A 12893-nucleotide genomic window follows, 5' to 3' on the forward strand; every position below is an offset into this window, starting at 1 on the left:
TATATTATTAATAATCTTTATTAATAATATAATTGCTTATCTTAATTAATAAACTTGTTGCGGGTATTAACTGAGAGACGGATACATGGACCGGGTGAGACGGGTATACTCATCTCGCCATTTGTCGCACGTGCACCCATGATACGCCACTTGTCGCGCATGCACTCTTGCATCGCCACTTGTCGTGCATGCATAGCCCCTTCACCACTTGTCTCGCATGTACACTTGCATCGCCACTTGTCGCGCATGCATATCCTCTTCGCCACTTGTCGCACATGCATGTGCATGTCCGCCACTTGGCATACATGCAAGGATCTCCATATCCTATTTAAACGGATGTTGGGTCTTGCATTTTCGGGTTGGAAGAACTTGCTCAAAAACTCTCTACACCCACAACAACCACCACCGCCGGGTGGCGCTGCCTGTACCGCCGGTCACAACCGCTGCTACCCGTACTATACTTACATTTTCGATAGTTCGTGTAACTAGCACGTGTTCGTTGAACCTCGGTGTCTCAACCTGTTAGTTGATAACCGAGGTATTTCTTTCTCATCGGTAGTTAGATATCCTTTTCTTTGTGTTCATATTTGCATGTAACCGTATCCTGTCGGGTTTCGTTTTTGTTGATCACTTGTTTATTTTTCCGCCTGCGTTTTATTAGTTAACTCGCTTTAAATGACTATTATTTATTGAACCGGGTTTTTGATAAATAAATTTTTAACTGATCACTGTGGAAACCCCACAGTTCTTAGTATGAGAATCATTTTTTACACAAAGTAGTTTTATATTTGTATCTTACCTTCTTTAAATAAGTCAACACCCCATTAGTCTGAACTCTAAACCATTCATTGGTTGCTTGTATTTGATTTGAAAGTGGTACTCTTATGTAATATTCTCCAAATTTTGGATTTGGAAGCACTCCTCTTATGTAACATTCTCCCAAATTTTATTTAACTAAAATGTTTTATATAAACCAATTTATAAATCTTTAGGGTTTTATAAATTATTTGAGCAAATTATGAATAAATATCATGAATATCAATTTTCTTGAAGTAATGTCATATCCATTTTAGTTCAAGATGTACACACTTAATTGATTTATCATTTGGCAATTTTTTGAATTTGCTTAGACCCGATACGGTCGTTACTCGAATGAGACCTACATGTTCTTGTTTTCATTTTTGGATCACATAGTTAACATTAGATCAATAATACGAGTTAGGATTTATTGTGTATGTGATTATTTCTTAATGTCTTGCACATATTTAGAATACTTTGTTAGATATAACTTTGTTTTTATAATGTTCAATGGTATACCTGTATAGGTACCTAATTAATCAATAATACACAACCCTTACAGTGTTCTTTATACTGTGTGGTTCTAGTAAGCTTTCATGCTTATCGAGTTATGTCATCTCTTGGAAACTCGTTCATATCTTGAAGGTAAACCACAAACATTAGCAGGGATATGTGTACCATCAAATGACATCGTAATATTTTTTTGTGAAATCAATTATGTTATATCTATAAAATAGTGAGTGAGAATATTTACGATAATTATGTGCTCACATAGCTCGTGGGCTTTAACCTAGTCCGTTGGCTTCAACATAGTGGTAGAAAACATATTTTTCATCAACTTTTTACACTTACTAAGATACTCTATATACAAATCAACATGAAAATTGGTGGATGGAAGAGTCTCTATGGGATTGAGTCCCGAATCTATTTTTAACGTTTGATTCTTTGTTGTTTATTGAAAATTTTAAGCCTGCCAACTTTGCTCGTTTTGTGCCACTTTCTAGCCTCTTTAGGACGTGTTTCCTTCCACTAATCCATCCCTAATCACTCCTGGATGCACTTGGCATAATTGGTGGATGGAAGAGTCTCTATGGGATTGAGTCCCGAATCACTCCTGGATGACTTCTGCTTGAGCTCAAGTATAAATAGCTCCATCCTTGAGCCATTCCAACTTGCACCTTCACTTTTCACTCTCTCATCTCTTGGAGCAGCTTCTGATCTATAAAGGCCTCCTATCTAAAGTTATAAACTTCCCTTGAACACTTGTAAGTGTTATATCTCAGTCTCTTTTCATTCTCAGGCTAGTTATTAGCCGAAAGTCAAGCAAATTGACTTTTGCTTTGACTTTCGGTTCTAACCATTTCGGTCAAATAAAAGTTCAAATCAAACTTTGCAACGTGATCGTAATAATGAAGGTGTTAACCCCTTATGATTACACCCTCTGAAGATCACGTTAAGTAGGTGAAATGGCGAGTCAAATTTATATAAAATAAAAGTCAAAACGCAGATTTTCGCAAATTACGCTAAATGACCTTTCAAGTATCAAAACCATAAATCTTGACATTATAAAAGTTCATATAACATATTAGGACATGTTTGATCATGTCCAACTCGTCATTTCTTGTTTAGAGCTCATTTCACAGTCGAAAGTCAAATAATTTGACTTCTGCTTTGACTTTCGATTCTGACCCGTTTGGTCAGGTATAGAGCATGTTTAAGGGTTATTATTTGATCATATTATTGTAAGGAATAACCTTATAACCTTATAAGGTTATACCTTCTGATTATGTAATTTGGTAGGTTTATTGATAAGTTCACATAATATGCTTTTAAAATACCGAAAATGCCCTTATGGCATAAAAATGGGTTTTTAAACCAAGTAGACATATAATATGACTTTGAAACTAATATTTCAACATTATGAAATATATTTTGGCATAATGAACTTATCATGAACCTATTCGACCACTCGATATCGTATATGCGCGTCCGACTAGTTTAAATAGAATAAAATATATAAGCTAATCGAATCGGGTCAAAACCATTCCAAATCAGTTCTAATCAGAATGTTTGGTCATTAAACCCATATTACACGAGTCCTTGCACTCGGAAGGGTATAAAGCACAATCTATCTGGTCGCTTAATCTAGCGAACCGAACGTATCTATTAAGTTAACCGAAAGTCAAATGACTTATAATAACCCGTTAACCTTCTAACGGATAATATTTTTGTTCATTCTAGACTAAAAGCCTCCAGTAAATTGCACCTAAGTTTAGGTTGTTTTGACTTACAGTTGTGCTAAACATATTGATATTGCAAAGACTAGCATAGGTAAATACTCTTAGCCTATTTTATTTTATAAAGGCTTAGGATATGGCATTAGCCACTTGGTCGGGTTTTGCAAAAGGGCGAATGATGTTATAGAAATGCAAATAACCCGTTTTAATCTGTTTTTCTTGATAACTTAAACACTTGGGGACCGTATCCTGGATATCCCGACTCATTTAATTGCAAACGAACACGACCTAAGCGCGGGGTGTAGGCGTATATATGTATATGATATTGAAAATGTGTTGTGTCGATTAATCATGTAACGGCATTTGATTTCCGGTCCCCGACTGTATTGACAAGCATGTAAAACTGGTAACAAGAGATATAGTTTGTCAAGTTATTTAAAAATGATATATCAAATAATATTTCGAAAAGATTTTCAAAATAGTCGGTTAATTGTATTTACCAGTGAAAACAGACGTATTTTCAATAGACTAATCGTAAGTTAATTAGCAAATACGGAATAGGCTAGAGCGGCTTGGTATAGACATATTGGAATTTGCAACTCTATGGAAAAGACCTTATTAGTCTTGAGTCGTATTTTATATTCGATCCGCATACAGGGCATAAACCTAGTTAGTTATTAAATGTGAAAAGGGTAATACGATGTTTAATTTGAATAATAGTTGACAAAAATATCAGATTGTTAATCAATTAGTGGTATTTTTAATAAAACAAAATATAAAAGATTATCAAGCAAATCTCATTATTTGTTTGCTTGCACTCCACTAAGATTTTCCTACGTGTAGTAATGATAAACATAATTAAAATGTTAAATATAAAATTTAAGGGGGACCCATTTATCTAATGTTATTTCTTGGCCTTCTAGTCGGGATAGTTTTGACCTCATGAGTCATGTCCAAAGATTCTTGAATTATTATTAGTTTAAAGATATATTAAAAGGGTTCTCATATTAGAAACTGTTTAATAAACACATTTTTATTTATAAAAGGTAGTTGAAGCTGATGTTAATATAGAGTATCCACATCTGTTGGGTATTCTGTATTCATATATCATCCTTAGGGTCGATCTAACAATTTTGGAGGTTTAAGGCGAAATGAAATTTTGAGACCCTTTTTTTTCTTTGGTTATATTAGAAATGATACTCCTTTATCCGTGTTTGTAACCAAACAAAAATATAACACAACTATAACACATAGTGGTTTGCTTGTATAAGGAATCAAACAAATATTAAACAATAAGTTTGCGTTAATATTAATATTAATAGTTAGCATATGAATTATCTTTTAAGTGGAGACCCTAATTTTTTGGAGGCCCTAGGCCCAAATCTAGGTTAATTATACTATAGGTCCAGCCTTGATCATCCTGGTTTTTCGATATAATATATGTCAGATTACACATGTCGGCTGTGGAATACCGTGCTGTGGAATGTCTATAGGTCCCCTCGGCAAAGAGCTGTGTTTGAATGTCTACGTGCCCCACATGCTCAGGATTTTCTGTCTGTCACACCAATTGAAGGCTTGGGGCAACACATGTCGGTTGTGGAATACCGTGCTATCCTTAGATACCGACTGATGATTCCTTTGTTCCCAGTTGACGAGCCATGTCCGGTATGCCGTAAAGCATGTTTGGATTCTTTCGGCGAGCACGCGATCCACTGTAAAGAGCTACCAGGGTTTAAATATCGGCATGATTGGGTGAGAGATGTGTTATGTGATGTTCTTAAGCGGGCCGGGATCTCTGCCAAAAAGGAGGCTCCAGTAAATTTCCTTACTGACCCCTTAGAGGGGAGGTCCACTTTACGCCCGGCGGACATCCTTGTGTTTGGATGGGAAGGGGGGAAACACGCTTGTGTAGATCTAACTGGAGTCTCCCCCCTTGTCGGACTCAAGGACAAGGGCTTTGTCGTAGGGCAAGCGGTGCTCAAGGCAGAGGCGAGCAAAGTGGCAAAACATGACAAAGCTTGCCGGGAGAATCAACATGTGTTTGTCCCGTTTGCGTTTGATACCTTTGGTGGTCTCGCTCCTGACGCTGTACGACTCTTGAATCGGGTTCAAAAAGTCGTTAATAGTAATTCTTCGTCGCTAAAGGTTTCAAACTTTGTATTTAGTAGAATTGGTTTTTCTATTCAAAAGGGGGTGGCGGCGCAACTTGTTGCCCGACTACCTGCCATTGCTTTGTAATTGCCCTTTTTCATGTGGAATGATATGGAATTATATGAGTTAGCGTTATATATGATATTTCATAACATAGTATTCTTCTTAGTGATGAGTTAACATGAATCCTTTTTTTCTTCACAATTAACTAGTTCTTGCGGAGGAATGAACATCAATGCTTGTTTTGTTAATTAACAACTAGAGGATGCTTATGATGAGGATGTACGTTGTGAGGATAATGGTACAACTCGTTTCATGGTATATGGGCTATAGTGTTCTGCTATACTTGGTTTACACATCTAGTTTTGCTTTCTTTTAGCAACATGATTTTTGTTTATCTAGTCCATTTTTTTGGTTTTTCTCATGTTTAAGCTTATTTGGATAACTGATGCGTGCGTATAAACCACCCGGTCATATCCATCTCTACTAGGCAATAATGCCTATAAACCAATTCAGTAGTGATGATGGGGGTAGCCCAAGACAATATAAGAGGACTAAAATACCTGAGTACTCAAAGGGTTAAACGGTTCGAAGGTCAAAAATTCGTAGAGATGAAGTAAAGTAGTGTGAGAACAATAGAATGTCACATCCCCGAATCACTTCACCAACCCACTAGCCGCAAAAGTAACGCAGGTCCCAGAGCACACTCTATTATCCAGGGGTCAAAAGGCTTTAACCCCCGAAAGGGTAAGCCCCTCACTGCAAGCAGGGACACTGGTCAAAAGCATTCTTCTTTGGGAGATGCCTTTCCTATATAAGTGACACTTCATTTACTTTCCAAGACATTCCAGGCCAGTCTTGATTTCCCTAAATCCCTGGCCATACATCACCAAGTACTTGCTTTTAGCAAGATACTCTTTTGTCACTTCCAACACACACATTCTGTTTGCTCCTTCACTCGAATCTGAACGAACTTCAGAGGAGGGCTCATAGCAAACAACAAGATCAAACTAGTGAACCTCCTTCCACATCTTGCAAACGTGGGGGGACCCCACGACCTGCGTTAGGCAAGGTTGAACCCTTCAACCCTTTTGCCTAACCAGTCCAGCTACCATCCTTGGTCTACAAATTGTTGCATCAACAAGTTGGCGCCCACCGTGGGGCTACGCCGCTATTTTTCTCCAAAGAAGACCTAGTAGTGTAGCTCCGTTCTTTTGAAATCACCATGTCCGAAAGTGGATCTCCCGGGGAAGTGAATCAGGTTCCTAACACTTCCGCTCCAAGTGTTAGCCAAGCTCAAGCGGCTACACCCGTTTTCTTCTCAACACCAGGAGGCACCCCGGAATTCCTAACTTTCAGTACACCTACTCCGTCCATGTCAGGGGTCCCTTCCCCCAATGTTGGTGTCGCTAGTGCTCCGTCACATGTCGAGCTTACCCTGGAGGGGGTCGCTAACAATTTCCTTGAGTTGAGGTCCCTCCTCAACCAATATGTGAGTAGGGAAAGGGACAAGGGAGTGAGAATCCGTCTAGACTATGACGAACCGGAACCAACGTTGTCTCCTGGGCCTCCTGTCCCTCCCTTTGCATCTAGGGATGAGGCAGGACCCAGCAATCCTCCAAATCCTAACCCGTATCTGTCAGCAAGACCAAATCCTACAGTATACCCACTCTTTTCGTCTCAACCTGCTGCAAGCGGTGTTCCACTGGGCCATGAGCTGACCCTTGATCAGCTCCTGCAGTTCCCAGTAACGAGCTTCCCACCCACAACGACAACTTCGTGGGAACAAGCCTTGTCGGTACTCCCTCTAGCACGAAGTGCCGTTATGAGCACTCCCTTGGGAACCAACTGTTCCATGGCACCCGGAAGCCTTCAAGGTTTCAACCTAATGCCCCAGATGATGACCCAGATGATGGCCAACTTCCCGTGGCAACACTTCATCAATCAATTGTTAGCCACTCAGGGGAACAACAATGGTAACAACAACATGGGTACACGGATTGAAGAAGATTTGGCCAAGCCTTATAAACCAAGTAACCTTTCATGCTTTTCACAGCAAATAGCCGACTATGACTTCTAGACAAAAATCAAGATGCCGGCCCACATCAGAACATATGATGGGACGGAAGATCCTGAAGACCATCTTCAGATCTTTAGCGGTGCCGCAAGAATTGAGAAATGGTCAAACGCTGAATGTTGCTTGATGTTCATGCAAACCCTTGTGGGATCAGCAAGAATCTGGTTCAATGATTTACCTGCTCGAAGCATTCGAAGCTTTGATGATCTTAGCAAGGGGTTCTTAGCCAACTTCTCCCAACAAAGGCGATATGTCAAAGATGCTACAGTGATTTTCCAGATCAAGCAAAGAGATGACGAAATCCTTCGGGAATTCATAGAAAGATACAAGAGGGAAGGCCTAACTTATGTGGGAGCAGACGAGAAAATGAGGGTGGCCGGTTTTATGAACGCCATAACATCCAAATACCTCACAAGGGATTTCAACAAATCCCTCCCCAAGACCTTGGAAGAGGCCCTTGAAAGGGCTAAGGCCCACATTCGAGGAGAAGAGGCTGTGGATATCAAAGAACAAAGGAAGAGAGGATCTAGCTGGCGAGGTAACAGCCCAGCTAGAAAGAGAGGAAACTTTAACTCCTATGACAGACGCCAAAAGGTTTTAGATTATCGAAGGTCTGAAGGTCGCAACCCTTCCAACAGGGAAAAGGGCATGAGTTTCACCCCTCTCACCAAGACTCCTCAAGAAATCCTGGCAACCGAAGAGGTTAAGCAAAACTTTCGACCTCCTAGGCCTCTCCCCAAAAGCAGAAAGAATGAAAACTCCACACAATATTGTGAATTCCATGAAGAAAAGAGTCACCATACCAACGATTGCTTCCAACTTAAGAAAAGAATCGAAGAAGCTGTCAAGTCCGGAGAACTTGCTCACTTGGTAAAAGGAGTAAGGGACAAAATGGCTGAAGGGAAAGGCAAGGAAGTCAATATGGTGAATTTCGATGGAAAGGTTCCGTACAAGAGGCAACGGTTGGAAGCTTGGGAGCTTCAGTGTGTTTGCTTTCCCCCAACAGAGAAAGACCCTCTTTCAAATCCCCTCGTGGTAGAAGCAACCGTGGGAACATTACAAACGAATAGGGCATGTATAGACACTGGGGCAGCTACCGAGATCATGTTCGAAAAGTTCTTTAGTCGCTTGAGCAATGAAGAACGTTCAAGGATTCAACCCTCTGGGACCTCCATAAAAGGTATTGCCGATATACCCCTTAAGCCTTTAGGGCAACTGGCGCTCAATGTTCGCTTCAGTGAAGGTCAAAAGGAAAGAACTCAACCACTTACCTTTGTGGTTATCAATATTCCCTCAAACTACGATGTGATCATTAGGAGGCCAGGACAGTGTGCGTTTTACATGGCTGTGTCCATCGGCCATGGCACTGTCAAATTTCCCACCGAAAGGGGAATAGCAACCCTTCAACCTTCCCAGGAAGCCTACATGGTTGAAGGTGAAAATTCCAGAAGTGAAGAAGACAAGCAAAGGCTAATCATAAACCCTAAGTACCCTGAGCAAAGAATAAGGGTCAATCCAAGCCTCTCACAAGAAACCCTCTCATATCTCGAGAAGTTGTTAACACACTACAGCGATGTCTTCGCTTGGTGTCCAGAGGATATGACAGGAATTCCTCGGAACATTGCCGAGTACGAGTTAAGGATACCACCGAATGTCAAACCCGTGGTTCAAAAGAAAAGAAGTTTGGCACCAGAAAGAAGTCTGGCTGCATGCCAGGAGGTTGAGAAGCTTGTGTCAGCCGGCATTCTCCGAGAGGTCAAGTACCAATCATGGGTTGCAAACCCGGTAATGGTCAAGAAGTCAGACAACTCCTGGAGGATGTGCATAGATTTCAAGGATCCAATAAAGCTTGCCCCAATGATTGCTATCCATTACCGGAAATTGATCTCAAGGTTGACTCCCTCACCGGCTATCCTTTCAAATGCTTTCTAGATGCTTACAAAGGATATCATCAAATACTCATGAAAGAAGAAGATGAGGAAAAGACGACATTTCACACCGATAAGGGAATCTTTTGTTACCGAAAGATGCCTTTTGGTCTTAAGAATGCTGGGGCCACCTACCAACGTCTGGTGGATAAAGCCTTCGCAAGCCAAATAGGCAAATCATGGAATCATATGTAGATGACTTGGTGATCAAGAGCAAGACGGAATCTCAAATGCTCGATGACATCCAAGAAACCTTCAAGAACCTAAGAAAAGTTAACATGAAGCTCAACCCCGAGAAATGTTCATTTGGGTTTGAAGAAGGCAAATTCCTGGGCCATATTGTTGGGAAACAAGGCATTAAGGCCAACCCAAACAAGGTGAAAGCTGTTCTTGAAGCCAAACCACCAAAAACCAAGAAGGAGGTTGAAAGCTTGAATGGAAAACTTGCAGCCTTGAAGCATTTTACCTCAAAATTAGCAGAGAGGTCTCTCCCTTTCTTCAAAATGCTTAAAGGTTGCACTGACAAGAAGGATTTCAAATGGACTGAAGAGGCTAACGAAGCCTTTGACCAAATGAAGCATCACCTAGCTTCCCTGCCTGACATGGCAGCCCCAGAAACGGGCGAGCTGATTTCGGTCTACCTCTCAGTTGCCGAAGAAGCAATAAGCGCGGTCCTCACTATTGAACGAGAAAAAATTCAGGTACCCGTTTATTTCTTCAGCAAAACTTTAAAATTGGTTGAAACCAAATACCCTCCTTTAGAAAAACTTGCCCTAGCCCTAGTGCAAACAACTAGGAGACTTCGAAGGTATTTCCAAGCACACCCTATACAAGTGGTCACCAACCAACCTATCAGGAGTGTGCTTGAAAAACCAGAAAACTCGGTACGATTAGCCAAATGGGCCATAGAACTAGGTGAGCATAACATCACCTATGTTCCTAGAAAGGCCATCAAGGCCCAAGTCTTGGCTGATTTCATTATAGAAGTCCCTATGTAAACTGTCACTGAAGTGAACACTGCAACCTCTGAACCCTCTGACCTTGAAGCCTGGAAGCTTTTCACCGACGGGGCTTCAAGCGTTGAAGGATCAGGGGTCGGGCTCATTTTGATTAACCCAGAAGGGTTGGAATTCATATATGCTCTCCGTTTTGACTTTCAGACCACCAACAACGAGGCTGAATATGAGGCACTGATCGCCGGTCTAAGGCTGGCCAAAGAAATGAAGGTCCAAAAACTTGAAGTGTTCACAGACTCATTACTGGTCTCAAGCCAAGTAAACTATAGCTATGTTGCCAAAGAGCACAACATGAAACGATACAAAGAAAAATCCAAAGAGTTGATGAACACCTTCCAAATGTGTATAATCAAGCAAATTCCAAGATCCCAAAACAAGAAAGCAGATGCCTTGAGCAAGCTTGCATCTCTCACTTTTGCCCACCTAACAAAGAAGGTGTTAGTAGAAGTGTTGAAAGCTCCATCAACCGATGAGGTGGAAGTTCAGGACGTAATCATCGACGAAGATCCAAATTGGATGACTCCAATCAAGAAATTCCTTAAAAATGGTGAACTACCAAATGATCAAGTAGAAGCTGAAAGGGTTAAAATCAAGGCAAGGCAGTACGTGTTACAAGGAGAAACCCTTTACAAAAAGGGTTACCTTGCCCCCTTGCTGAGATGTGTTGGTCCTGAGCAAAGTCAGTACTTGGTCAAAGAGATTCACGAAGGCATATGCGGAGCTCATTTTGGAGCTAGGTCGGTGGTTGCAAAACTAATGAACCTTGGATATTTCTGGCCTTCAATGCATCGTGACACTGCTGAACGATTAAGAAAATGTGATGCTTGCCAGATCCATACACCAATCCCAAAAAGTCCTAAGCATGACCTTGTCCCAATAACCTCGGCATGGCCATTCCATAAATGGGGAATGGACATCGTTGGACCATTCCCCCCGAGCAAAGGAGGAGTAAAATTCCTACTGGTGGCAATATATTACTTTACAAAGTGGCCCGAGGTTAAACCACTTGCAAAGATTACAGGCAAACAGGTCATCGACTTTGTTTGGGAAAACATTATCTGCCGCTATGGATTGCCAGGGGTTATCGTCACTGATAATGGAAAGCAATTTGCTAAGAAGCCTTTCAGCAGTTGGTGTAAGGAGTACAGGATCAATCAGGTCTTCAGCTCAGTGGCTTACCCGCAATCGAATGGACAGGTCGAAAGGACAAATCAAAGCATAATGGAAGGTATCAAAACAAGAATGGGAAGATACGAAAGCAACTGGCTTGACGAATTGCCTAGTGTTCTATGGGCCATAAGAACAACTGAAAAAGCAAGTCATAGAAGAACACCCTATAGCTTGGTATTCGGATCCGAGGCTGTGATCCCAGCCAAGGTAGGAGTTGTAACACAACGAGTTGTCAACATGGATCCCGAAACAAACCAAAAAGAGACCATGTTGAACTTGCAACTCCTAGAAGAGGCAAGAGACCAAGCTGCGATTCAAGAAGCCAAGTACAAGCAACGAATGGAAGCCTATTACAACAAGAAAGTGAAGAATGAACGTTTCAAGCCGGGAGACTTGGTCCTTAGAAACTATGAAGCTAGCAAGAAAGAAAATCAGGGAAAGCTTGGCCTAAAATAGGAGGGTCCATACACCATCCTTGAAGCACACAAGGGTGGATCCTACAAGCTAGCTGACCAGGAGGGTAAAAGGATTCCAAGGCACTGGAATGGAAAAACCTTGAAAAGGTTTCATGTCTAAACGGGAAAGATCGGTTTGTGTTTTGCGATATTGCATTTCAAGAGTTGAGCTATGAAAACCTTTTGTAAAAATATCTCTTGAATGAATGAAGTTGTTTTATCAAATTTGTCTTTCTATCCTAAGAACAGGCTGAGAACCTAGCAAGAAACTCCATGGCAAGGGCCATGTAAGGGGTTGAGCTCCCAGGCCACATCGCTCAATAGGTTCAAGGGTTGAATGGACCTATATAAGGGGTGAGTTCCTAGATCAATACAACTCCATGAGACTTATTAGCAACAACCAAAAAGTCTCATAGACAGGTTTGGACAGCCTACACTAAATGTTCCTTAAGCCCTAGAAAAATAATCAACAAACAGGCTTACAAAAAACAAGAAAATAAATAGGATAGGTGCTACACCTTCTTGTTAAAAATACCAAGGCTAAGTGACTGCAGCACTGAACCTTTTAAGGTATAAAAAACATAAAGGCAACACAAACTCAACAAAGACAAAGTTATAAGAAAACAAAAACAATGTAACTTGAACAAAACTTGTAAAACACAAACAAAGTCAAACCAAAACACTAGGAAGCCTTCAAGGCTTCGAGCCCGAGATGACAACTTGAAACCTCAAAAGCTTCAATCTATCTATAGATAGCCAGAAAGCTTAAAAGCTTAAAAGCTTAAAAACCAACCAAGCTGCCTAAAACAAAACAGACACAAGTATAAAAACACAAAAATAGTTAAACATAATATTATAGCAAAAGAAAGCCCCAAAAGACTTTCAGCAAATCACAAAGCAAGTCCTACTGACTTGCAAGGTCAGATATGATATTGTTCAAGAGGCCATACAGGCCTAAAAGCACAAACACATAACAGGAACCTTAAGGGTTCCTGCAAAACCTAATATTGTTCAAAGATAATATTACAAACCACAAATTGTTTTGCTAAGAAAGCTACGAA

The 12893-nt window shown here is 40.8% G+C and overlaps 1 protein-coding gene across 1 annotated transcript; it reads left to right on the forward strand.

Annotated features, from left to right (window-relative positions):
* The first annotated feature begins 7278 nt into the window (after positions 1–7278).
* LOC110880521 lies at positions 7279–9195 on the forward strand. The gene has a single exon (XM_022129033.1). The coding sequence runs from the start codon at positions 7279–7281 to the stop codon at positions 9193–9195; it is 1917 nt and encodes a 638-aa protein (XP_021984725.1).
* Positions 9196–12893: the final 3698 nt, after the last annotated feature.

The sequence above is a fragment of the Helianthus annuus genome, chromosome 10, assembly GCF_002127325.2.
Source record: "Helianthus annuus cultivar XRQ/B chromosome 10, HanXRQr2.0-SUNRISE, whole genome shotgun sequence".
Classification (NCBI taxonomy): Eukaryota; Viridiplantae; Streptophyta; class Magnoliopsida; order Asterales; family Asteraceae; genus Helianthus; species Helianthus annuus.

What these genes read in the sequence shown, in the direction of transcription:
- LOC110880521 (XM_022129033.1), top strand. Translation starts at nt 7,279, where the DNA reads ATGCCGGCCCACATCAGAACATATGATGGGACGGAAGATCCTGAAGAC.